The sequence below is a fragment of the Lolium perenne genome, chromosome 6 (genome assembly GCF_019359855.2).
Source record: "Lolium perenne isolate Kyuss_39 chromosome 6, Kyuss_2.0, whole genome shotgun sequence".
NCBI lineage: Eukaryota > Viridiplantae > Streptophyta > Magnoliopsida > Poales > Poaceae > Lolium > Lolium perenne.
The window spans coordinates 83,540,347-83,567,332 of record NC_067249.2 but is presented as its reverse complement, the minus strand read 5'-3'; the positions used below and the strand labels follow the sequence as shown (position 1 = coordinate 83,567,332).

At 58.3% G+C, this 26,986-nt stretch overlaps 2 protein-coding genes across 2 annotated transcripts; both read right to left on the bottom strand.

Annotated features, from left to right (window-relative positions):
* Window positions 1-14,243: 14,243 nt before the first annotated feature.
* On the bottom strand, window positions 14,244-14,898 carry LOC127310445 (uncharacterized). The gene is made up of 3 exons (XM_051341124.1): window positions 14,780-14,898; window positions 14,415-14,692; window positions 14,244-14,383 (listed from the first exon to the last, which is right to left on the bottom strand). The coding sequence occupies exons 1-3, from the start codon at window positions 14,896-14,898 to the stop codon at window positions 14,244-14,246; spliced, it is 537 nt and encodes a 178-aa protein (XP_051197084.1).
* Window positions 14,899-14,992: 94 nt separating this feature from the next.
* LOC139832448 (uncharacterized) lies at window positions 14,993-16,395 on the bottom strand. The gene is made up of 2 exons (XM_071822212.1): window positions 15,424-16,395; window positions 14,993-15,361 (listed from the first exon to the last, which is right to left on the bottom strand). The coding sequence occupies exons 1-2, from the start codon at window positions 16,393-16,395 to the stop codon at window positions 14,993-14,995; spliced, it is 1,341 nt and encodes a 446-aa protein (XP_071678313.1).
* Window positions 16,396-26,986: the final 10,591 nt, after the last annotated feature.

Genomic DNA, 26,986 nt, shown 5'->3' with positions numbered 1-26,986 from the left:
TGGGTACCTGAAGATGAAGCTGCCTGGCCCCAAGGGGGTCATCACCATAGCCGGCGACTATCGCCGCTCCATGGACTACGCCACGCAGAGCTCCAAGATGGCCCAGACGCTAGTCATCGCCACCGAGAAGCAGCTCATCCACGACGCCGTCGCCCTCGCCAAGGCCGTGCAGACAGACATGCCGGCTGCAGGCAACCCGGCTGGGACGACTCACTTCCAGCCAGCCGACAACACCAAGAAGATCCTGCTGGACCCGGCGCAGCCGGACAAGTACGTCACCATCGGTGCCGGCTTGAGCAGGAAATAGGAAAGCGAGCTCACCAGCTTCCTCCGTGAGAATCGGGACATCTTCGCATGGACTCCAAAAGACATGCCGGGTGTGCCGAGGGAGTTGGCTGAGCACCACCTCCACGTCCGGCCTGAAGCCAAGCCGGTGAAGCAGCCTCTCAGACGCTTCGCCGAAGAAAGAAGGAAGGCCATCGGTGAAGAAATCGCCCGGCTGCTGGCAGCCGGCTTCACCATGGAAGTGCTGCACCCGGACTGGTTGGCGAACCCGGTCCTGGTTTTGAAGAAGAACGGCTCCTGGCGCATGTGTATCGACTACACCAGCCTGAACAAGGCGTGCCCGAAGGATCCCTTCCCCCTGCCGCGCATAGATCAAGTCATAGACTCGACTGCCGGCTGTGAACTGTTGTCTTTTCTAGATGCCTATTCAGGCTACCACCAGATTCCTTTGAATCCGGATGATCAAATAAAGACTTCGTTCATTACCCCGTACGGGGCTTATTGCTACACGACTATGCCGTTCGGCTTAAAAAATGCAGGCGCCACCTACCAAAGGTGCATGCAAAAATGCTTGCAGGATCAAATCGGCAGAAACGTTCACGCATATGTGGATGATGTCGTTGTAAAGACCAAGGAGACGACTACCCTCCTTGATGACCTGAGAGAAACCTTCACCAATCTGCGAAGATTTCGGATGAAGCTCAACCCGGCCAAATGCACATTCGGCGTGCCGTCTGGCCAGCTCCTTGGCTACCTCGTCTCTCAGCGAGGGATCGAAGCCAACCCGGAGAAGATCAGTGCCCTGGAAAAGATGGAACTGCCGCAGTGCCTCAAGGACGTCCAGAAGTTCGCTGGCTGCCTGGCCTCCTTGAGCCGCTTCGTCAGCCGGCTGGGGGAGAAGGCACTGCCCCTATATCAATTGATGAAGAAGGCGGACAAGTTCGTCTTGTCACCGCAGGCGGATGAAGCCTTCCGTGACTTGAAGCGCGTGCTCTCAACCGCGCCAATCCTCGCAACACCGGCCTCAATGGAGCCGATGCTATTGTACATCGCAGCCACCAATCGAGTGGTTAGCGTTGTCCTGGTGGTGGAGCGCAAAGAAGCCGGCAGGGAGCAGCTGGTCCAGCGCCCAGTCTACTACCTCAGCGAAGTGCTCTCTCAGTCGAAGCAAAACTACCCCCACTACCAGAAGGTCACCTACGGCGTGTACATGGCGGCCAAGAAGCTCAAGCATTACTTCCAAGAGCACCCCATCAAGGTGGTCGCCACAGCGCCCTTGGCGGAAATCATTGGCAGCAAAGACGCTAACGGCCGGGTTGCCAAGTGGGCTCTGGAGCTAGCCGCCCACACCATCCTCTACGAGCCGCGCACAGCCATCAAGTCGCAGATCCTCGCGGACTTCTTCGTCGACTGGGCCGAGATGCAGTACCTGCCGCCTGTGCCGGATTCCACACATTGGAAGATGCACTTTGACGGCTCGAAGATGCGCAACGGCTTAGGAGCCGGCATCGTCATCACCTCTCCCAAGGGAGACCGGCTGGACTACGTCCTGCAGATCCACTTCGCCGCATCCAACAATGTGGCGGAGTATGAAGCGCTCATTCGTGGGCTGAAGCTGGCCAAGGAGATTGGCGTGCGCCGCATACTCTGCTTCGGCGACTCCGACTTGGTCGTACAGCAAGCATCGGGCGACTGGGACGCGAAGGACGCCAACATGGCCTCGTACCGCTTCCACGTCCAGCAGCTATCCGGCTTCTTCGACGGCTGTGAGTTCCACCATGTGCCACGAGCAAACAACGAAGCGGCTGACGCCTTATCCAAGATTGGCTCAACCCGGCAAGCCATTCCACCGGGTGTCGCCTTGACGATTCTCAAGAAGCCGTCCATCATACCATCACCGGACTCGGATTCAATATTCGTGCCGGCTGACCCGGGGGCTGCTCAGCCGAACCCGGGGGCTTCATCGCCCAAGTCGGGGGCTAACAAGCCGAACCCGCCGGCTACCATGCCGAACCCGGGGACTTCTCAGTCCAACCCGGGGGCTTCAGCGCCAAACTCGGGGGCTAGCAAGCCGAACCCGCCGGCTAGCAAGCCGAACCCGGCGACCATGCTGTTGAATCCGGAAGCTCCCATGCAGGAGGCCCTGTTGGTCAGCGTATTCGAGATAAGATGCGTACCTTCATGGGCACAAGAATTCCTCTCCTACCTCACCGACGGTGTGCTGCCTGATGATAGAGTCCAGGCCAGGCAGATTGAGAGAAGGGCCAAGGCCTACACAATCATCAACCACCAGCTGTACAAACGCAGCGTAAATGGGGTGTTCCAGCGGTGCGTCGAGCCGGCTGAAGGGATTGAACTCCTACGGGAAATCCACCAAGGAGAGTGCGGACATCACGCCTCATCCAGAGCCATAGTGGCCAAAGCTTTCCGGCACGGTTTTTACTGGCCGACTGCGCTCAGAGACGCAGAAGAACTGGTGAAGAAGTGCAACGGCTGCCAACACTTTGCCAAGCAAAAGCACACGCCGACTTCCGCCTTGAAAACCATCCCCATCACATGGCCGTTTGCCGTATGGGGCTTGGATATGGTAGGCCCGTTCAGAACAGCGCGAGGCGGCATGACTCATCTCTTGGTGATGATTGACAAATTCACTAAGTGGATCGAAGCCAAGCCAATAAAGAAGCTGGACGGCTCCACAACCGTCACGTTCCTCAAAGAAATAATCGTAAGATACGGCTACCCCCACAGCATCATCACCGACAACGGCAGCAACTTCGCTGAGGGCATTTTCAAACGCTACTGTGGGGAGATGGGGATCCGAATGGACCTATCGTCCGTGGCGCACCCGGAGTCAAACGGCCAAGTGGAGAAAGCAAACGGCTTGATCCTAGCCGGCATCCGGCCCCGGCTGGTGGAGCCGCTTGAGCGCTCAGCCGGCTGCTGGATTGAAGAGCTGCCCAGCGTGCTGTGGAGCCTGCGAACAACGCCAAACCGCTCAGTCGGCTTCACACCCTTCTTCCTCGTGTATGGGGCCGAAGCCGTCCTACAAACTGACATCGAGCACGACGCGCCAAGGATCAAGCTATACACAGAAGCTGAAGCCAAAGAAGCTCGCGAAGATGGAGTCGACCTGGTTGAAGAGGTCCGGCTGATGGCCGAATCCAGGTCCGCCATATATCAGCAAAGCCTCCGACGCTATCACAGCCGGAAGGTCCAGTCCTTAGCATTCCGAGAAGGAGACCTAGTGCTCCGGCTGATCCAACGGACAGCCGGACAGCATAAACTGTCATCCCCATGGGAGGGTCCCTTCATCGTGAGCAAGGCAGTAGGCAATGATTCCTACTATCTCATAGATGCCCAAGAGGCTAAGAAAAACAAGGCAAACAAAACTGACGAGGAGACTAAACGTCCATGGAATGTCAGGTTGCTTCGACCATTTTATACTTGAGAGCAGGAATGTATGTATCCCTTGTATCCCTTTTTTAAGCTATGAAAAAGCTTGCGCCAAGAGCGCCGTTTCCGACAAGTTTTTCGCGCACTCTACTTTATTCCGCCAATTGGCTTAAACCCTCTCACGCGGCCGGCTCAGTAACGTGATCCGGTTTCCGACAGCCGGCTTCCGATCCAGCTACAGACCGCAACCCGGCTGTCCGGCTGGCGGGAGTAAGGTCTAGGAAGCCGACACGCGAAAGACGGCTAAGGGAAAGAGTAAAAGCGAGTTGATTTGCAACTTTTCATAAAAGTGCCGAATTGCCAAATTCGGCTCGTTCGACTGAAATACTGTCGGCCTCACCCAGCGGCCCGCTCTTGATCCGGCGACGGATCGCAAGTCGGACGTACGACCGGCAAGAGCAAAGCCAAAGAGTGGGGCGGATGGGAAAAAGCGAACAAGTCGAAAGAAAGCAAGTCAGCACACAAGTGATTAACAAACACATTAAAGTGTGACATAACGAAAGGACGATAATATTCATACATATGCACCCGGCATCCCGGGGATTTAATAAAATTGTCTTGGCAAAAGCAACGACAGAAACAGGTAAACTAAGCAGCGGCTGGAGAAGGACCAGCCGGAGGAGCGTCAGCGGAGCCGGCTGCCGGGTCGTCTTCAGGCGCGTCTTCCGCCTCCTCATCTTCCATCTCGTACTCCTCATCAGACTGAGGGTTCGGGTCCGCGACGAAGAGGCTCTTGTCGACGAAGTCGGCAATGGCGCTGGCTCGGGCAAGCCGGGCAGTCTTGTATTCGGCCGGGAGCTTGCCCTCCACGTCGGCTCGCCGGTACTCGAGCTGCTTGAGATCCACCTCGTTGTACCAGGAGAGGACAAAGGACAGTGCCATGTCGGCTCCAGCGCGCGTGGCCGACTCCTTCCAGTCGAGGAAGCGTTCCGGCGCCCGCTCCATCAAGGAGATGAGTTCGGAGATATCTTGCGGCACCGCCTCCGCGGGCCACAGCATCGGAACCAGCTCCTCAGCCGCCTTCCGGAGCTCCCAGCCAAGCTTGGTGATGGGCTCGACGTGGGCAGCCATGGATGCCATATAGTCCTTCATGGTGAAATACTCCGAGCTGCCTTCGCCAGTCGCCCGCCTCCTAGACTCGCGCGCAACGCCAATGGCTGCTAATGCCGCGTCCTGCGTTTCCGGGAAGGCCGCTGCAAGAAAAAGCACGTCAGAAATCATCAAAGCCGAAATAAGCTGAAAAATGCAAATTTTCGAAGTCCTAAAGTAGGCCAGGCGGCAGCCGGCAAGAGCCGACTGCCCCCGGTCCGAAGATGGAAATTCCGAAGGATAAAAGGAAAAGCCTGGCGGCAGCCGGCAAGAACCGACTGCCCCCAGCCCGAAGATGGAGATAGCGAAAAAAATCAGAGTTTCTGCCGTCGGCTGCCAACCTAGGCCGACAGCCGACAGCCGAAAGCCGGCAAAGGGAAGGAGAGAAAGAAAAAATGCACTCACCCGACAAGCCACGGTCGAGCGCGCCAATCTCGCCCACCCAGCGCTTGGCGGTGGCCGACAGCTCCGTGGTCTTGGTGGTGACCTCCTCCTGAAGCGCAAGCCGCTGCTTCTCCACCTCGGTTAGCCGCCGGCTCAGATCCTCCACCTTCTCCTTCTCCGCCGTCCTAAGGGAGGCAAGCTCAGTGAGGTGGTTCTGCTCAAGCCGGCGCAGCCACGTCAGCTCCTGCTCAGCCACCTTGAGCTTGGCGGCTGCAGATCGGCCCGCCTCCTCGCTCTCGGCGCACTGGGCGCGAGCAGCCCGGAGATCCGCCTCCAGCCGCGGGACCTTGACGGCTTCAGCTGCAAGGCAGCCGGAAAGAAACGTCAGCCAACCAAGACTAAAAAGAAAGAAGACATCAAGTCGGAAGGAAAAAGATCTTACCCTTGACGGCCTCCAGCTCGCGAGCCAAGTCGGCCCGGCCAGCTTGGCCTTGTGGTAGTGGGTCACGGCGCGGTTGTACAAGCCGGTGCGCCGCTCCGCCACAGCCTAAGGAGAAAGAAAATCAATCAACTAGGCGAAACCCGGACCGGCTCCAAGCAGCTGGCCCATGCCTCGGAGGGCTACCAGGATGATAACCAAATTGAAAAACAGATGAAGCGCTTACCTTGCTGGCTTCCTCCACCTTGGCGACGTTGGCCGCGGCCTCGGCAGCCCTGGCCTTGAGGTTGGCCTGCAAGCTGGAGAAGAACATCTCCACCGATGCTTGGCCTGGGTTCCCCTCCCGGCTGGTCACCTCGTAGGAGTCGGCGCGGAGCCACGCCTGCTCCATAGTGCCAGCCGAGCCGAGGCTGGAGTCTGAGGCGGATGGCACGTGCAGCAGCCGGGCGCCCTTGGCCACATGCAGGCTCCCCATCGGCGCCGATGGGGCTCCCATCCTCACCATCGCGCGCGAGTCGGCGCCCTCCGTGCGCGCCGGCTCATCCCTTGCCGGCTCCTGCCTGGCCGGCTCCTCCATCGTCGGCTCCGGCGGTGGCGGCGCTCCGGGCGAAGCAGATGGCCCAGTCGGCGCAGTCACTTCCGGCGCCTGAGGTGCCCCCTCAGGGCTCTCCTCCAACACCACCACGTCCGGCCTGGTCCCGGCCCCGGTCGCAGGCGGCGCAGCCCCGCCGGCTCCGGCTCCGGTCGAAGGGGGCATGCCCAAGCCGGCCCCAGTGCCTTGGTCCAGAAGACGAGCATGGCGCGGGAACATGTCGTCCAGCGTCAGCTGGCGCGTCGGCTCGGCCCGCGTGCCGCGGCCAGGCGCCGAGGCCAGCGGCACGGCGAGAGAAGGCGCCCCTGCAGGAGGCGGAGTACCCGCAGGCGGCGGCAGCGTAGGCGCGCGCGAGGGAGGCTGCGGCGTCGACTCCCGCCTCTGTCGCGGAAGCGGCGATGCGACACGCGGGACTTGCCGGGAGCCGCCGCCCTGAGCAAACTTGATGGGGCCCTAGCCGAACAAATAAGAAAAAGATAAGCATAAAGAGCAAGGAAAGAAAAGGAATCAAACAAGAGAAAAAGAGAACTCACCCGGCCTGCTCCGGAACCTTCTTCGGCTGCAGCCGGCGGAGCTTCTTCGCCTTCGCCTCCAAGGCGGCGGTGGAGCGGGGGTCGCCAACCCGTTTCTTCCCCTTGGGCGCCGAAGTCGCCGTGGTGCTTGGCGGCCTCGCGCGCAGAGGCACGGCGGGGATTGGCCCCGTGGCGGACGTCGCCGGCTCCTCGTCCTCCTGCTGCTCCGGTGAAGGGGGCGGATTGTGCTCCCCCTGGCCGCCTAGATCAGGCGCCTGCAGCAGGTCGTCGTCGCCGCCCTGGTCGCCGGCTTGGCCAGCCGGATCGGCGTGATCCGGCGTCCACCTCCTCGTCGCCAGGTCGCCGTCCTCGACGTTCTGGCGGTTGAAGAGCTGGAAAAACAGAAGACATGAGCAAACGGCAAGCCGGAACTCGGCAGAAAGAAAGACAAGTCGGCCCCGCAGCCGCAAGCCGGAAGTCGGCCTAAACAGAAAAAACTTACCAGCTCAGGCAACTGATCCCTGCTGTGGGGCGCCAGCCCGTAGTTCCACTCCTCCGGCATGTTCGCCTTAGTGATGTTATTCACCCGGTGGGCCACCTGGGCCTTGGTGAGCGGCGCCCTGGACGTCCGGGTCGGGTCAAACCGGCCGGACATGTGCCCGATCTTGTGGGTGCGCATTTGGAGCGGCAGCACCCGGCGCTCGGCGATGGTGCAGAGGAGGTCCTCGGCGGTCAGCCCGTTCGCGACGGCCGCCCCCAGGAAGTCCCAGAGCTGATTCACCTCAGCGTCCGGATCCGTCGTGCGGGCGTTGTAGCTCTAGTTGATCCGGCCGACTGGAGGAGCCGGGTTGAACTCCGGCAGGTTGATCCGGTCGACGAGCCCGCCCTCGTTGCGCACGTAGAAGAATGGCATCTGCCAGTTCTTCACCGAGTCAACGGTTGGAATTTTTGGGAAAGGCGTACCCGGCCAGGTGTAGATCGAGGCGGCGCCGCAGGCCCGCAGGCGGCCGTCAGTGGTTTGCGCCTTGAGGTAGAAGAGCCGGCTCCAGAAATCTATATCTGGCCACAAGCCGGCGTAAGCCTCCATGAAGGCCACATAGCAGCTGAGGAGGATGCAGGCGTTGGCCGGCAGATGATGCGGCTGCAGGCCGAAGTTGTCGAGGAACTGGCGGAAGAAGTTGGACGCCGGCAAGCCCAACCCGCGGTCGAGGTGCGCGCCGAAGACGACGCGCTCGCCGGGCTCCGGCTCGGGCTCCGTCTCCTCGCCAGGCGCCCTCGCAACCACCGACGACGGGATCCGGTGGAGGCGCACCAGCCGCTCGATGTTGTCGTCCCTCATGTACGACCCCCTCCATGATCCGCTGGCGGACGCCATCGACGAAGAGGAGGAGGAAGAAGACCACGAAAGACGGAAGGGCGAAGAAGAGCCCCGCGACGGCGGCGACGGCGGCGGCGGAGGACGCTCCGTTGAAACGCGGGGCCCCGTGGCGCCGGCTCGTCGGAGTAGCGGCGGCGGATCGGCGGAGATGCGCTCGCCGGAGTTCGCCAGCAAAAGACGCTCGCCGGAGCAGCAAGAGGCTCGAGCGCGAAGAAGAGAGCGAGAGGAGCGGAGGCGCGAGGAAGACGAAGTGAGGCAGTGGCCGCCTCGGTACCCTCCCCCGCGGCATTTATAGCCGCCCGCGGTGGACGGTTAGCCTCCAAGTGGCGATCGTGGCCACGTCGCCCGGATTTTCTGCGCATCAACTCCCCCCTCGACCGCTGCCGTTATCGGAAACCGCCACACCACGTCGCCCACGACCGCACCAGATCCGGAGGGGACATTGATGTGACCAGACGAACCGGCGGCAGAACCCAGGCGTCAGACTGGTCAAGTCGGGTGCAGGACCCGAGGCGGCGGAGACCCCGGCGCGCCGCAAGCCGGAGCCGGACATCAAGTTCATCTCGGCCCAGAATTCATCCAGCAAGGCGGAGACACCGCCAAAACTCGCGAGAAAGCAAAAGCTGCATAAGTGTAAATAGCGGCCGGCTAGAAGCAGCCGGCCGGAACGAGCCGGATGAGGGCGCAGCCGGCTGAATGGAAATTCTCAGTCGGCCCCTCCAAGTGCCGTCAAAGTACATTCAAGAAGCCAGGAAAACCTGCCTAGGTCCTTCTAAACACAGGACCTTGCCAGCTTCGGGGGCTAATGTCGGGGGGAAGACCCCGGGTAGGGCAATGGACGCGGAGCAGCCGGCTGGCCACTGGCCGGCTCGCGGCAAAGGCCGGCTGAGGAGCAGCCGGCTGGCGCCGTGGTCGGCTGGTCCGGAAGCCGGCTGGCTCTAGGTCCTAGTCGGCCTGGCTACGGCCGCCAATGCTGTAGCTGGGCCAGCTTCTACAAGCCATATCCGACTGGGGGTTTGTACCTCAGACCGACTCGAGGCTGGCGAGTCTTGCACTAGAAGGAACTGGGTTGGTGATCCGGGTTCCCAAAGTCCACGCTGACTTCATCTTCCGTAAAGCGCGGGGCACTGTAGAGCAATAGTGCCACGCGCCGGACAGGCCATCATGGTCTACGTCGATCCGTAATGGCTACAGTGGCTGATGGCGACAGGGACACCTCCTCTCCATACCGCTGACCTTGGCAGCCGGATGGGACAGGCCATGAGGCCTCAACGGCTCCTGACGTCACTGCCTCGGGAAGGAGCGGAAGCCGGAGCCGTCCAAGCCGGCCAGTAGACTATAGGGTCTTTTATGTAAAGTGTCAGCGCCTATATAAGCTGGGCTACCCCCTCGTGCGGGGGACGATTGATCATTCTCACCTCACCACTTCCCTTAGCGCTGCCCTGTGAGAGAGACTCTGTCTTCTTTAACCTCCCAGGAGCAGCCGGATACAGCTCAAGGAGCAACCTTGTATTGTGTGATCATCATATACACTCTAGCAGGAGTAGAGGTGTTACCTCCATTGGAGGGCCTCGAACCTGGGTACGTCGCCATGTCGCTCGTCCCCATACCCGCATCCGGATACCGCCGTGAGATCTCTCAGGAACCACCTTCGATTAGCCACCCTATGGCATATGTCGTGACGATAACACGACAATCGTAGATCCAATATGAACCATGGGGTAATCGGCTCTTTGAGCCGATTCACAGGGTAACATGAGAGTCGATCGAGGCTCATTTAATGTTTATGTGTCTGCCATGCAGGAAACTAATCGTAGCAATCCAACACCTTCCTGACCAGGTATAGGTCAGGTGGCATGCCCTTGCAACCGCTAGGACGTGTGACGGAGCATTGCGGGCCGTCGCCCGAGGGACCAGGGGCCACAAGCAGTCCTGGGAGCCTCCCGGCTCTCTGTGTTGCTCGTCGCTGCTCGCCGGTGGGTTTTGGCAGGCAACAGCGGGCGACCAGGGCCAGCAAGAGCGACCAGGCGCTCATCCCGAACGGCGGAATCACCTTCCAGGTGAAGTCGGGGGAAAGCTTCAACGACATGGCGCTCCCCAAAAAGGCGCAGTCGCAATGGCACCGGTTCTGGTTCTACGCGCTGGAGTACACGCCTCCGGGTGGAGTTCGTATTCCCCAGTACACATCCGAGCCGAGTGTCCCTCGGCGTCTTAACGTGTGGTCGCTGCCGCACGACCAGGAGGAGGTGGTGAAGGAGATGCGCCTGGCGATCCAGGCGCTGAAGGACGGCGGCCTGACAGCGGCCAACATGTACAACTGCTGGCTCGGCCGCCGCTTGATCCCTCTGCGCTGCCGAGCCCACTTCATGTGGGAGTATCGGGGGTAGAACGACTGCACCCGGTCGACGGCAACCGAGTGGGACGAAGTCGAGTACCATAAGGCGCTCGCCAAAGTCACCACGGCCGCCTTCACCTCCTTCGACAACGGGCTGCAGCCTTTTTCCGAGGACAAGCCGGCGCCCGAGGTACCCTACTGTCTTTGTCAATATCTTTGGATGCATGATTGGAGTTTTGAGTTTGCTGACGCGCTCCCCTGTCGGAATGCAGCGGTGGCAGAAAGTCATTAACCACCTTCCCCCACTCACGGGGAAAGAGCCTCCGGAGATGACCGAAGGTGAGGAGGACGATGCCGAGGACGAGGGAGACCGCACCGAGTCGGACTCCGATGTAAGAGATTACGTCCGACTCCCACGCGGCACGAAGAGAGGGGCGACCTCCTCATCACAGGGTGCACCGGGAGTGAGCCCCCCGGAAGATGACGAGGAAGAGGAGGCGACCTTGCCCCCAGAGGGAAAAGGGCCCGTGAAGGGGGGCGACAAGACGCGGTCCAAGCGGTTGCGTTAGACCATCCTCGAGGGTGCCACCGATCTTCGGCGCCCCCTGAAGGATGCCCTTGAGGCCGGGGCCCGAGTTGGCCCGGGCGTAAAGGCGAATCCGACGGTGAAGTGAGTATCCGTCCTTAACTCTTGCTCCGCCGTCTTAGTAAATTGGCGAGGAGCTCACGTCGATCTCCTGCAGGTCGAAGAAGAAGGCCCTGTCGAGGCCCACCCCGATCGGCGGGGTAGCGGCTACGAGGGCCGCCGAGGCGAAGAAGGCGGCCGAGCTGAAGAAGGCCGCAGAGGCGAAGAAGATGGCGGCCGACCCCGCGAGCATGGCTTCGTCTCGTGAGGAACCCGCCGCCGCGAGCAAGGCGGCGGGTGCAACCGCCAGCTCAGCTGGGCCAATCACCAGGAGCGCCCCCTCGGCGAGTGCGAGCAGCGGTAAGGTGGCGAAGGCGGGCGTCGAGTCGACCACGGCGCGGGGTCCGGACGTCACTCCACCCGTGGCGGAGGAGGAGATGGCGGGTGCCGAGTCGGCGGCGGCTCGGAGCCCAGATGACGCACCGCCCGGAGCGGGGAAGGAGCAGGGCGCTGCGGAGGGGAGCGGCCTGTCGGCGAAGATGAGGGAGCGCCGGACTAAAGCCGCCAGGGATCACGCTCACCCCATCAGCCCCGAGGCGCCGGCCGAGGAGACGCCATCGACCGAGGCGATGGTACAGGGTGGCGGGATGCACGAGTCGCGTCGGCCTCCGCTATCGTCTTTGTCCTTTACCGAGCTTCACGCAGCGCTCGGCGAAGTCCATGTGGTAAGTTCTTCTTATTTGTGGTCCGGTCTCCCCCCCAGTCCCCGAGGGTCGACTTGGGCTGAAGGGGCGAGTCGAGTCTCTTTTTTTTCATTTGGATCCGGACTACTCTTTTTTCTGTTGCTTACAATCGCTCCTCTTGTTCGTGCAGGCGGAGGTGAAGCGTCTGACGGCGCTCGTGGAGGAGGCGGCGAAGAAGAACCGCCAACTCATCGCCATTGGCAGTGAGTTTCTCCCCCCCCTTTTTTTGCACTTGTCTTCTTATTTTCCGCGTGGTGTTGAATTGATCTCATTAACATCCACTTCATGTAGCAGAGGCGCAGGAGAGGGCGCTTGTCGAGGCCCGCGAAGGGTTCGTGAAGGAGTCCTTCTATCGGGAGGCTCAATTCCGGGCGACCCAGGCTGAGGAGGCGAAGAAGAAGGCGAAGGCGGAGATCGCGGACCTTACAAAGGTCCTGGAGGACAAGAGTAAGGAGCTGGAGGACGTCATCGCCGAGTACAAGGGCAAGCTTGAGGCTGCGGCGGAGGACAGGGACACAGCCCGGGGCGCTACGGCGGCGCTGCGGGAAGAGCTTGCGGCCCTGAAACAGCAGCACGCTAAGGAGCTCGCCACGGAGAAGGCGACGTCGAAGGGTGTTGTCTTGGCGGTGCAAGCCGAAAAGACCAGCTTCGAGGCCTTCGTCCGCGAGATGTCGCGGCAGCTTCTTGGTAAGTTTTCCTCCTTGTTTTCCTTTTTTGGTGGGGCCAGTCGCTGAACACGGCGAGTCCGCTGGGAGGGCGACCCCGAGTGTGGCGAGTCCGCCTCGGGGGCAGTCCCCGAGCGTGGCGAGTCCGTCTCGGAGGGCCACTCCCCGAGCGTGGCGAGTCCGTCTCGTGGGCCAGTCCCCGAGCGTGGCGAGTCCGTCCCGGGGGCCAGTCCCCGAGCGTAGCGAGTCCGCCTCGGAGGCCATTCCCCGAGCGTCGCGAGTTCGTCTCGGGGGCCAGTCCCCGAGCGTGGTGAGTCTCCCTTTTTTTGTATGACGATGTTGTTGATGTTGACCTCTTTTTGTTTCCAGGCCAGTGCAAGCTCATGGAGTTGGCGAGTGCGTCAAGGCTGCGACCACGCGCATCATCGCCTGTGCTGGCGAGATTCTGGCGGCGCTCCAGTTCCTTAGTCCGCGGGAGGTAATTCCTCGCGACGCGCCATCGGTCCTCAAGGCCGTCTCCGACATCCCGGCGGTGGTCGACTGGCTCCGCCGATCTTCTTGCCGGGTGGGCGTTACCATGGCGTTGAGCATGGTACTTGCCCACTACTCGGAGGGCTTCGACGTGGAGGAAGTGACGGCTGGCTTCCCATCGGAGACCGGCGAGTTCGATGTCGCCGAGGTGCTGCGGCTGATGGAGGCGGTGCGCCCTTATGCTGACCGAGTGCTGGCGACTGCGGACTTGGAGACGCACATCGTCAGCCAGTCTGCTCCTGAGGATGCGGAGAAGGAGGCGGGCCCGAAGGACTTCCCTGCCGAGCGACTGTTCCATGCTGCGGCCACCAATGCCTTGTCCACCTATCCGGTTGTCCGGTACACCCCTAAGTTCCGCCATGGGAAGGATGGAGCCGAGCCGGGGATAGAGGAGAACCCGGGGCCCTCCAAGTAGTTGGTCATTTGTACGAGGACGCCCTTCTGACCTGTATGAAAAATTTTGTCCCTGTGAGCGTGTGACTCGTGGGTGTTAGTTGTACATAAGTTATTTGCTTTTGGCGAACTGTTGTTTGTTGGCCTCTATTTTTTGTGATTGTGTCTTGCGAGCCGACCCTCCATGGCCAGAGGGGACAGTCGCCATGCGTCCCCGATGAAGGCTATCGACTTGACTGTTTTCCTTGTCGAGCTGGGCGTCCCCAGTCGCAGTACGTAGTCATTTTTAGTGCGAATAGCAGCCTCATGGGTGGAGGGGTGGGTCATTTTGGTTTTTGCGCTGTTTCTTTTGAGTAGCGCGCCTCTCGTCGTGGCTCGGGGAGCTAGTCGCTGGGCGACTCCAAAGGGGTTCTTGGTGTGGCGTTGTTCCTTGGCGAGCCGCGGGTCCGTTTTGCGGAGTCCCTGGTCGAAGTACTTAGCCTTTCAAGTCACCTGCCTAAGGTAGAGGAGGGCATTTTTGGCGTGCTGTATAGCGTAGCACTGTACGATTGCCAGGGCCCGGAGGGCTGGTCGGGCGGGCGACCCTGCTGGAGGATTCAGTCGTCGTTTTCGCTTGTCGGTGTAAGGGACATAGGGTTGGCCAGCAGCAGCAATCGAAGGTCTCCCAGTCTCGAGTCGCACGTTTGGCGACTGAGCTCATGTTTATGAGATGGGAGATAAGGTTGTGTGGCGAGTGACGGCGAAACGATCGACGAATGCGATTTTTTGACGCGACGGGCTTTTTTATTTGATATTCAGGAGATCCTTTACATGCCTTTTCTAGGTGTAGAACCGACAAAGGATGTTGATGTTCCAGGGGCGCTCGACTTCCCTGGTGAGTGGCTCGCCTTTGTCATCCTTGCGAACGTCGGTGAGGTAGTAGGAGTCATTTCCGAGCGCGCGGCTGACGGCGAATGGCCCTTCCCATGGGGGGGGAAAGCTTGTGCATGCCTTTCTTGTCCTGTATTAGCCGCAGGACTAGGTCGCCTTCTTGGAAGGAGCGGCCGCGGACGCGGCGACTGTGATAGCGGCGGAGGCCTTGCTGGTAGATGGCTGTCCTGGCGAGTGCGAAGTCGCGTGCTTCGTCGAGGAGATCGACGTCATCTTGTCGAGCGCGCTCGTTTTCTTCTTCGGCGTAGTTGGTGACTCGTGGCGAATCGTAGGCGATGTCCGTGGGCATGATAGCTTCGGCGCCGTACACGAGGAAGAAGGGTGTGAAGCCAGTCGTCCTATTGGGTGTTGTGCGAATGCCCCAAAGTACGGAAGGGAGTTCTTCTGCCCAGCATCCGGCTACGCGCTTCAGTGGTACTACTAACCGTGGTGTGATTCCATGGAGGATGCTCTGGTTCTCTCTTTCTGCTTGCCCATTCGACTCGGGGTGTCCGACTGACGTGAGGTCGAGTCGGATGCCCTTGTCTTCGCAGAAGTCGGCCATTTCCCCCTTGGCGAAGTTGGTGCCGTTGTCCGTGATGATGCTGTGGGGGTAGCCGTAGCGGTAGATCAGTTCGCGCAGGAATTTGGTGGCTGTTTTACCATCGCACTTCTTGATGGGTTTTGCCTCCACCCACTTGGTGAATTTTGTCCACAGCGACCAGGAGATGAGTGTATCCGCCGGGGGCTGTCTTAAATTTTCCCACCATGTCCATGCCCCAAACGGCGAACGGCCAGGTGAGGGGTATAGTCTTCAGCGCCGAGCCCGGCATGTGCGGTTGACTTGCGTACCTCTGGCATCCAGCGCATGCGCGGACGAGGTCGACTGCGTCTTCGAGGGCTGTTGGCCAGTAGAAGCCGTGCCGGAAGGCTTTGGCGACGATCGAGCGCGCTCCTGCGTGGTGGCCGCAGTCGCCTGCGTGGATGTCGCGCAGGATTTTGCGTCCTTCATCGGCGGTGACGCACCGCTGGAACACTCCAGAAACGCTGCGTTTGTACAGTTCGTTGTTGATGATGGTGAAGGACTTGCAATGGCGTACGAGTGCGCGTGCTTCCGTTCATCCATCGGCAGTGCTTGGCGCTGGAGGTATCCTAGGTACGGTGTCGTCCAGTCGTCGGTGTCGGAGGCGAGTGCGACTAGAGCGGAGTCGGGTGCCGGTGGTTCGGCGATGTCGATCTCCCGTGGCGCGCGCACCGACGAGTGGCTGAGGATGTCGAGGAAGACGTCGGGCGGTGGCGGGAGTCGCTTGGAGCCAAGCCTGGCCAGCGCATCCGCCTCTTCGTTCTTGCATCTGTCGACCCACTCGACGACGTGACCGGCGAAGCTAGCGCTGGCCTGGTCGACTGCTCGCTTGTAGGCGATCATGTTGGCGTCGGTGGCGTCGCAGGTGCCGGATGTCTGGCTGGCGACGAGGTCGGAGTCGCCGAGACAACGCAGTCGTGTTGCACCCATCTCCTTTGCGACGCGCATGCCGTGGAGTAGCGCCTCATACCCGGCCATGTTGTTGGTGCAGGGCTCGAATCGGAGTTGCAGGATGTATCTCACGATGTCGCCTTTGGGCGAAGTGAGGACGACCCCTGCTCCTGCTCCTTCGAGGTTTTTGGAGCCGTCGAAGTGCAATGTCCAATGCTTGAGGTCTGCGGGAGAGTTCGGCTGCTGGGCCTCCTCCCAGTCGGCGAGGAAGTCGGCGAGCGCTTGGGATTTGATGGCATGGCGTGACTCGTACGTGATGTTGTGGACGCCGAGTTCGACTGCCCATTTGGCGATCCGACCGGTTGCATCGTGGTTGCGGATGATGTCGGCGAGTGGCGTTGAAGAGACCACCTTGATGGGATGCTCGTGGAAGTAAGGGGCCAGTCGCTGTTGGGCCCTGAGCACTGCGTATACCAGTTTTTGGTAATGCGGGTACCGCTGCTTTGACTCGATTAAGGCCTCGCTGATGTAGTAGACTGGGCGTTGTGTTAGCTGGTCTTTCCCCTCCTCCTGGCACTCAACAACCATTACCGCACTGATCGCGCGATTGGACGCGGTGACATACAGTAGCATGGTTTCGTTTGGCAGCGGGGCCGCAAGGACAGGAGCGTTCCGCAGGCGTGCTGAAGTTCTTCCAGGGCTTTCTGCGCTTCGTCCGTCCATTCGAACGACTCCGATTTCTTCAGGAGGCGATAGAGTGGTGTGGCCTTGTCACCGAGTCGGGGTATCAAGCGACTAAGGGCCGCGACTCGCCCGGCGAGTTTCTGCGCGTCGACCAGGCAGATTGGTTGCTTGGTTCGCATGACTGCCGAAGTTTTTTCCGGATTGGGCTCGATGCCGCGCTTGGACACGACATAGCCGAGGAGTTGTCCGGATGGAACCCCGAAGGTGCACTTCAGGGGGTTGAGCTTTATCTGGTAGCGCCGTAGATTGGCGAACGTCTCGGCGAGGTCGGCGACTAGATCATCCTGTCGAGTCGACTTGACTACCACATCGTCTATGTAGACGTCTACGTTGCGACCGATTTGGCTCTCCAGGCAGTTGTTCATGCACCGCTGGTAAGTCGCTCCAGCGTTTCTGAGGCCGAAGGTCATGGACGTGTAACAGTAGGCGCCGAGTGGCGTGATGAACGCCGTCTTCTCCTGGTCTTCTTTGGCCGTCTTTATTTGATTGTACCCAGAGTAGGCGTCGAGGAAGCATAGCGACTCCGACCCCACGACCGCATCGATGATCTGATTGATTCGCGGTAGGACGAATGGGTCCTTGGGGCAGGCGCGGTTAAGTCTAGTGTAATCGATACACATGCGCCAAGTCTTGTTCTTCTTCAGCACTAGAACTGGGTTTGCCAGCCATTTCGGGTGCTTGATCTCTATGATGAAGCCGGCGGCGAGTAGCCGGTTCACTTCTTCGGCGATTGCGCGCCGACGCTCTTTGCCCACGGGTCGCATCACCTGCCTAACGGGGCGTGCGGTGGGGTCAACATGTAATTTGTGCTCAGCAAGTTCTCTCGGCACACCTGGCATATCAGATGGTTTCCATGCAAAGATATCTCGATTCTCACGGAGGAACTTGATGAGCGCGCTTTCCTATTGGGCGGACAGGCCCGTCCCAATGGTAACTTGCCTACTCGAATCGTTCTCTACAAGATCTACTTGGCGAGTGTCAGTTGTAGGCTTGAAGGTTGCACCGGACGAGTCGAGCTCAGTCGGCTTCTCGAGGATGGCGGGGTCGTTGCGGTCGACTGGGTACTTGGCGAGCTTGACGTTGTGGTCGTATTCCTTGGCGATGATGGCGTCGGCAAGCTTGGCACCATTGTCTTCGCAATCTAGTGCCATCTCTGGGTCGCCGTGGACGGTGATGATGCCGCGGGGCCCGGGCATCTTCATCATGTTGTAGGCGTAATGGGGCACCGCCATGAACCTGGCGAACGCTTGGTGACCGAGGACGCAGTGGTATGGGCTTCGGAAGTTGACCACTTCAAACGTTATCCGCTCGGTCCGGTAGTTCACCGGTGTGCCGAAGGTCACCGGCAGCGTGATCTTGCCGATCGGGAAGGCCTTCCGCCCCGGGACGATGCCGTGGAACGTGACTTTTGTGTTCTCGAGGCGCGAGTCTGGCAGGCCGAGCCGCTGGAAGGTCTCGTAGTATAGGATGTTAATGGAACTCCCTCCTTCCATCAGTGTCTTTGGCAGCCAGTAGTCGGCCACCTTGGGCCGGACGACTAGCGCCACTCGGCCGGGGTACTCGATGCGTGGGGCGTGATCTTCGCGGCTCCACGTGATGCTCTGCTCGGACCAGTTCAGCCACCGGGGATGTCGTCGAGGATGACTGCGTGGACGGCCACCGCCCTTGTGAGGACCTTCCCGTCCCGACGGTGAAGGTATGGAGCGAGTCGGCGCTGCGGCCGAAGCCGTCTTCTTTGTGCTGGTCTTGGTCCTTGGAGCGGTCCTTGTGCTGATTACTGCCGTCGGCTTCCTTGGCGCGGCAAGCTTTCTCTATCTGTTTCAGGGAGTAGCAATTCCCCATCGTGTGTGTCGAGGGCTTGCCCTCCCTGCTGTGGTAGATGCACGGGGCGTCCAGCAGGCTGCGCGCGTCGAACCGTTTGGGTTGAGGTCGATCCTCCCGTGGCGCGCGGTTATCGCGACGGAAGGACTTCGGGTCGCGCTGCTCGTAATCGGCGTTGGCGACGAGTTCGGTGTGTCCGCCGTCTGTGCGGCGCTTGCCGTTGCTTGACCGGCCGCCGAACCGGTAGTCGCCACGGCGATTGTCGGGCTGAGCGGGGCGGCGATTGCGCCGTTGCCCATACTCGTCGTCCGAGTCGACTGCAGGATCCTCGTCGGTGTAGCGCAGAGCGATGTCAAAGAGCTCGGCGATGGAGATGTTGTCTCTGCTGCCGCGACGGAGCTTGGCGTTGAGCGGCTCGTACCGACAGCACCGCCGGAAGCAGTAGATCGCCGTGTCCGTGCTGATGCCGCTGGAGGTTGTCCACATGTCTTGCCACCGTTGCACCCATCGGTGAGTCGACTCGCGTGGGCCCTGGATGCAGCGATCCAGGTCCTCTATGGTGGTTGCGCGGGTGTACGCGCTAGCGAAGTGCTGGATGAACACGGCGCGGGCTTCCTCCCATGAGTCGATGCTGTTGGGGGTGAGGGTGTTGAACCAGTGGCGGTTTACGCCATCCATCATGAGGGACAGGTAACGGGCGGCGAGCAGCTTGGAGTGGCCCTGGATGCCCATTGCCATGGTGTACAAGTCGATCCAGACCGTGGGGTCAATGTGGGTGTCGTACTTCTCGATGTCGCGAGGCCCCTTGAACCCTACGGGGTAGGGCTCGCCTCTCATCATGGGGCCGAAGCACGCCGGGCCAACCCGATTGAATGCGCTCTGGCGCGGGAGTTCGTCGGCGTAGCGGTCATTCGCGCGGTTGCGCGCCCGCCACTCCTGGTCGTTGACGATGTGGGTGCGCGCGTCGATAGGCTGCCCATTGGCGGCGACCATTGCTCGCACGGGGCGTGGCTCGACTCGGTGGTTGGTCGAGTGGGCTGCGCGTGGTCCTGGTGGCGGGCAGTTGTTGACGTTGGCGACTGCGCGATTCACCGCCGCTGACGAAGTGGCGCGGCTGGAGGAAGAGCGTGAGTAGAGTCGCCCTTGCGAGTCGGCAGCGGCATGCTGCTGTTCCAGAGCCTTGGCGACGAGGGCCTTGGCGTGCTGGACGAGGATCGCGCCGTCTCCAGTTTCGGGGAGTTTGGCAACGACGGCTTGAGCGGCCGCGACATTGTCGGCCGGAGACGAGTGTAGAGGCAGGCTGTTGGCGTCGACCTCCGCCCGGGGAGCTTCAGGTGGCGGTGGGGGCGGCGGTGGTGGCGGTGGCGGCGCTCCATGCGCTGCTCTGCCGGCGGCGGCCCGACTTGATTCTAGGATGTCGGGGTTCTGGACTCGGGCGACCCGGACTTCTCCGTCTGGGTCGTCGAAGTTGAGGCGGGCGTTGGGGAAATCCTGCGCGCGGGCGCGCTCCAGGCGCAGGCGATTGCGCTGTTGACGGTAGTGAGACACAGCTCTCACTTCTTCTTGCTCGAGGCGAAATTTTTGCCGCTCGGCAAGCTCCTTCTTCCTGTGCTCCTCAAGGGCCGTCCGATGCGCCTGGATCTCGGTCGCGTTGGCAGCTTCTGGGAGGGGGGTGGAGAAGGGGTCGTTTGGAGGCACTTCCTCACCTCCCGCCATGAAGACGGCGATCGGGTACTATTAATGCAAGTCGTCGATGGAGTCCGATTTGGAGTCGCTACCGAAAAGAGGGAGGACGGAGTCGTCCTCGAAGTCGCTCGGGTGAGAGACTAGGGAGATGGAGTCATCGACCGATGCCGCGGTGATGGAATCGGCGACCGACGCTGTGGCGGTGGACTCGGCGACTGATGCCGCAGCGGGGGACCCGGCGACCAGCGCTGCGGCCGTCGAGTCGGCGTCATCCTCCAGGGCTGACTCGCCCTCGACGTAGACTTTGCCGGTGACCGGGAGAGTGGTGGTGAGGAGCTGTCCCGGCGAGAAGGGGTTGTGCAGCTGGCCCGGACGGGGCTCAGTGGGGTCGCTGACGCTGGCGAGCCCGACGAAGAGGTTGATCGTGCCGACCGGCACCATCCACGCATGCGTGAGGGGTGCGGAAGCCGGCTGATAAGAGCTTGGCTGGATGTGGAAGAAGTTGCCCGTGGCGATCATCCTGCCGGAGGCGATCGGCCGGCGTGGAGGCGAGTTTTGCCGACGTGTAGGCGAGTAGGGCCTCACCGTAGCTCGAAGGCTTGATGCCCCATGCCCCACGGTGGGCGCCACTGTCGTGGATGTGACCACGGCAGGTACTACCGGGGGTAGCACTTCGTTGATACGGGGGCAAGGAGACATGGCCATCTGCGGGTCGAGGTGCACAAGACGCAAGGGGTTTACCCAGGTTCAGCCCCTCCGGAGAGTAAAAGGCCTACGTCCTGCTAGATCTTATTACTCAATGGAGAATTACATTGGGGGGGCTCAGTCGGCGGCTAAGCCAAGAGCTTACAAGGGGAGATTGGATCTCGAGTAATGTGTCCTCTAGGGTTTAAGCTCGGGGGTTTATATAGGTACCCCCGATCTAGGGTTACATGGAGATAACTCCGAATCATAACAGTTGCTACTAATCCGGGATTCGCCACCCCTCTCGCAAGTAAACTCCTTATCCAGTCGCGCAGATCCTCACACCGGGATCACGGCCCAGTCGCCTTAGGGCCCAGTCGCTTGGGCGACTGGCGGTCCACCCAGGCCTCCATCTTCATGGCGAGTGGGACTGGCGACCCACCCCCTATGGGTGTATCCCCATCAGATTGGTTCCACTAATTTCCGACGACGATGTGGGAATTTATTTTTTGCTTTGAATGCTTCTTGCCGTGTCGGTAAAATTCTTATCCATGTGGACAGGGGCCAAGCATCATCTGGTGTTGGGGCATCATCAGATGGTCGGGCATCATGTCTCTCTACTGTTGCTGCCTCTGCTAATAGTTTGCACCACCGCGCTCCTTGTAGGTCTACAGCAGCACCATCTGTCCCTAGTGCTAGTGGTAGTCAGATCGTTCATGCGGTCGATGTGGAGGACAATGCAGATATTGAGGACCAGTCTCCTCAAGATGATGAGGATGAGTTGATGTTTCCTGAATTGCTAGATCGATGCAGTAAGCAGACAATGGAGGATCAATACATGGAAGATATTGCACAAGGTGCCAGATTTGATGACACTGATGATGAAGAGAAGGATGAGAACAATGCCAACAATTGAGTGGAACAGGGCGGATCCTCAGCTTGCAGAAGGCACCGTATTTCAAGCGATGATGGACTATCGTAATGCACTTACTACATATTGCATTCTCTCCAAGAATGATTATGAGGTTATTAAAAGTGAGCCAGGTAGGTTCACAGTTAAATGCCCATACAAGAGGTGTAGGTGGAGGATGCATGCATCCAAAATGCTCATAAGCACCTTGGTTCCGGTACTACGCCAACCAGTTGTGTATTTTAGATCATGGTGTAAAATTTGTTAACTGTTACTGACATCGCTTATCATTATGTTTCAGATAAAGAAGAACCAGGTCATCCATACTTGTCCACCTCGAGGGGGAGCGCCAGAGGTGAAAAAAAAGCTAGCGAAAACTAGGTGGTTGGCAATCATAGATTGGATGAGAGAAACTCCTTCACTTGGTCCAACAACACTCTAAAAAAATATGGTTGAGAAGTTTGATATGCAAATACCTTACATGAGGATGTTCTATGCAAAGGAAATGGCTCTTGACAGGATCAATGGTCCATGGAATGAAAGCTTTCAGTTGCTTTACACTTTCAAAGCTGAAGTGGAGATGGCTAGTCCAGGTAGTGTTGTAGCGATAGACAAGCATACAGTTCCCTACAAATTGAAAAGCGGGAGGGTAATGCAGAAGGAATGTTTTAGAAGGGCTTTTGTTTGTTTCAAAGCTTGCTAGAAAGGATTTCTGGATGGTTGCAGGCCTTATTTGGCCATGGATGCAACAACTCTTCATGGCAGGTTTAAAGGACAGCTAGTTGCTACTACTGCAGTTGATGGACACAATTGGATGTCCCCTGTTACTTATGGAGTTTTGGAGGTTGAGTCAAGGGTAAAGTTTTTACTGACAACCTATGGCCAGCTTCATACACATGTAGCACTAGGAAGCATCTGTTTCATTTGGATGTGTTGTATAAACAAAAACCTGGGGTGAAGGAGTACTTGGATGAGCATCATGGTAGGATGTGGTCAAGAAGCCAATTCAATGAAATTTGCAAGGTAGACTATGTAACAAGTAACCTTGCAGAGAGTTTCAATGGAAAAATCAAGTCATTGAAAGGGCTTATGATGTGGCAAATATTTGATAAGATTAGGTAGATTATCATGATAAAGATCGATCTGCATCAAAGAATTGCAGCCACAAAATATCAAGGCCATCTCATGCTTCCATCTTTGATTAAGCCTTTGCATGCCAGGGCAAAACAGTTGAAGATCAAATGCGTCAAAAAAGGAATGGAGGCTGAGGTAACCTACACTGACAGTAAAAACATGCAGTGGAGGTATCCAGTGAATTTGGTTCATAGGACATGCCATTGTAGGCGATGGCAGATCCGTGGGATACCCTGCATACACGCATTGTTTTTCAGGAGTGTTATAGGGGGTGCAGAAGGTGAAGTTGATCAGTATGTGTCAGAGCATTTCTCTGTTGCCAAATTTACGGTTGCATATGCTATGAATGTTCCTACCTTGTTGGGAAAAGACCAATGGATGAAAGTCGATCCAGGCTTCAAACTGTACTCCCCAATTTTGACTAGACCGGCAGGTAGGCCGAGGAAGAATAGGACCAGAGCTAGTGCAGAGGGTGGTGCACCGATTTGAAAATGTAAGTGCAAACATTGTGGAATTCCTGGACACATTGCTAGCCTTTGTAAAAATCCAGTTGACCCAGCTTTGGGAATGGAAGATCAGGCGGGAGCAGAAAATGCAAAGGAGAATGAAGCAACAATTCAACATGAGGAGATTGAAGCAGCATTGAACATGAGGAGATTGAAGCAGGAATTCAACATGAGGAGATTGATCGCGAGCTGCTTGACCGATGGATGGAGAGCTGCTTGAACCGATGGATCGAGAGCTGCTTGAACCGATGGATCGAGAGTAGAGGGAACAGATGGATCGAGAGTTGCTTGAACCGATGGATCGAGACCAGAGGGAACAGATGGATCATGAGGCCGTTGAATAAATGGTGCGCCAGATGAGTGAACAGATGGAAGAGTAGATTGTAGAAGCAAGGGAAGAAAATGCATTAGAAGAAAGAGCACAAGCTTCGTATGATATGGTTGTCTTCACACAACCCGAAGAGAATAAGAAGAACAAGAAAGAGGGCAAAAGGAAGGTAGACACCGGAAATATCACTGGTAGGGTTACCCCGAGTAAGGTGGTGGCCCCAGCGAGTCACACCAGGAGCAAGAGAAAGAGTTGAACAATTAATTTGAATTTGTATAAACAATTTGTATTTGGGATCCCTTTGTATTGGGGATCCCTTTGTGTGAACAATTTGTATTGGGGATCCCTTTGTATGTTGAATAATCACAATAATGTATGTGTTATTGCAAGTTTTCTATGGTCATGCACCTCAAATAAGTTCATCGCTTAAGCCACATTTATCATTTTCTAAGTGACTAAACTAAAAAATATAGTTTTGGGTTTAGTTTAATTCAAAATAATTCAAAACATGGTGGAACCTTCCCATGGAGTCTTGTTATGTTACCTACAACCTAGAGAAATAATAATGGAAAAGGAAATATAGAGATATGAAGTTTTTCCCAAAACCACTTCTTAGTCCATGAGCTACTAGCTATGAAGATGCAGGGCTTTCTACTCAACACATCTCCCAAATACCAACAATGCTTACAAACTTTGCCAAATGAGTCCAAATTCGTCACACTTGTGTATCTTTGAATTGCAAACAATATCATGTCGGCCAAAATGTAATATATTGTTCAAATAACACAATCTAACAATTTTTATGCTAAAAGCTTCAATTTCCCTTACTCCCTTTATTATTTGGGTGCCCCTGTTTTACTTAGTTTTACTCAGTTTTCCCCCTGCGGGTCCAGTTGTTTTACTCTGTCCTACTCAGTTTTGCCCTTCCGATAAACATTTCCTCACTTTTCCCCCTCTTAGTTCTACTCAATTTTCCTCACTTGTACTCACTGGCTGATCTCTGATTGGTCGAGATGTATGTCACACGGATCTTGGTTGGTTGATAGCTCAACGTACGCTTGCACCATTGGATCATTTATGATCAGACGGCCTGTATATCTCTCTCTACCTCGATGGACGCATACGGAGAGAAGAGCAGAGCACATACCTACCAACCCTGGCAGTCGCATAGTCCTGTCACATCTTCCTCTCTCCTATTTCCTCTCTTACTCTGGCGGCCGCGACAGTGCTGAACTGCAACCACTAGTAACATATGGGTCTTCTATAACGATTTTAGTTCGTCATCGAATGTGCAAAATCCGTCACAGAGTTCTCATCCTGACGGTTTCCAGGACCGTGGCGGATCTCGCGTCACAGATGGCCCGGATGACGGTTAGGGAGGCGCGTCATAGATCCATGACGGGTAGGTCCAAGCCCAAAGCCCAGCCGGCCCGGACCGTTGTGACGGACATATCCGTCATAGCACTGGTTCCCTATGCCAGCGATCGTTGTGTAAGGCTATCAAGTCAATGATTAACATGTCAGTCCGGTCGGTTGACTGTCTTTTTGGTCGTCTCGCGAGGAGACCATCAACCAGCTTCCTACGCGTGGACTAATAAAATGCAGACACGTGGCCCGTTGGAAGAGCAGCCATGTGGACCAATAAAACATTTCATAGCTGCAAGCTGCACCGTACGAGATGTCCATCCGGCTTTTGACACATGCACGTACGTGGACGTATCGCAACGCAACACGTGTCGCATGGTTAGGTGCCACGTGCCAGACCACAAATGGGCCATCTACGGCCCATCGATCCAACTTGGATATGATTTCCAAGACCCATGTTACGGCCTTAACTGCTACAGGTTAGGCCATCCCATAAAAGGCGGCCCATGATGTTGTCGGTTTTTGTTGGGCCGTGTACACTGTACAGGCCGCCAAGGAAGGCCTATCATTGTCGGGGGGAAGACCCCGGATAGGGCAATGGACGCGGAGCAGCCGGCTGGCCACTGGCCGGCTCGCGGCAAAGGCCGGCTGAGGAGCAGCCGGCTGGCGCCGTGGCCGGCTGGTCCGGAAGCCGGCTGGCTCTAGGTCCTAGTCGGCCTGGCTACGGCCACCAATGCTGTAGCTGGGCCGGCTTCTACAAGCCATATCCGACTGGGGTTTGTACCTCAGACCGACTCGAGGCTGGCGAGTCTTGCACTGGAAGGAACCGGGTTGGTGATCCGGGTTCCTAAAGTCCACGCTGACTCCATCTTCCGTAAAGCGCGGGGCACTGTGGAGCAATAGTGCCGCGCGCCGGACAGGCCGTCAGGGCTTACGACGATCCGTACCGGCTACAGTGGCTGACGGCGACAGGGACACCTCCTCTCCATACCGCTGACCGTGGCAGCTGGATGGGACAGGCCATGATGCCTCAACTGCTCCTGACGTCACCGCCTCGGGAAGGAGCGGAAGCCGAAGCCGGCCAAGCCGGCCAGTAAACTATAGGGTCTTATATGTAAAGTGCCGGCGCCTATATAAGCCGCACTACCCCCTCTCGTGCAGGGGATCGATCATTCTTACTTCACTCCACCCCTAGAGCTGCCCTGAGAGAGAGACCATCGTCTTCCTTAGCCTCCCAGGAGCAGCCGGATACAGCTCTAGGAGCACCATTGTATTGTGTGATCATCATATACACTCATAGCAGGAGTAGAGGTTTTACCTCCATCGGAGGGCCTCGAACCTGGGTACGTCGCCGTGTCGCTCGTGCCCATACCCGCATCCGGATACCGCCGTGAGATCCCTCAGGAACAACTTCGATTAGCCACCCTATGGCATATGCCGTGACCATACCACGACATTTGGCGCCCACCGTGGGGCCTTCAGCGTCCTCGGCCGGTGTTTTCATCCGGACGGGCCTCACCATCACCACCGGCGAGCGAGTCGCTTCAGGCTTGATCTGGAGATTCGGCTCCCTCGACTGCGTCAGCGACAACGCTGGCTGCTTTGCTGACCGGCCCTTCCCAGCCGGCGGCAGCGTCATCTCCTTCGGCGGCCACGACGTCTACGTCGCTACCGTCGCACCGCCGCGCTACCCGCGGCAGGTCCTGCGCTGCGCAAGCCCTCCTCCGCGAGCCGGCAGCAGCGCTCCCGCCAGCCCCGTCGTCGTGCAAGTCATGATGGCTGGCGAGGAGCTCCCCACCAAGAACCCGCGCACCCGCGGCCCCAACCTGGAGCGCAACGTCGACCCCAACGCCTCCGGCTCGGGCCCGAAAGCGCCACCGCCACCGTCCCGGCCGGATGAAGTCCGGGCAAAGCTGAGCACCCCGCTCACGCCTGGCGGCGACCCCACCACCATCGAGGCAGATCTGGAGGCGCACCGCCAGCTCCTCCTCAAGCAAACCG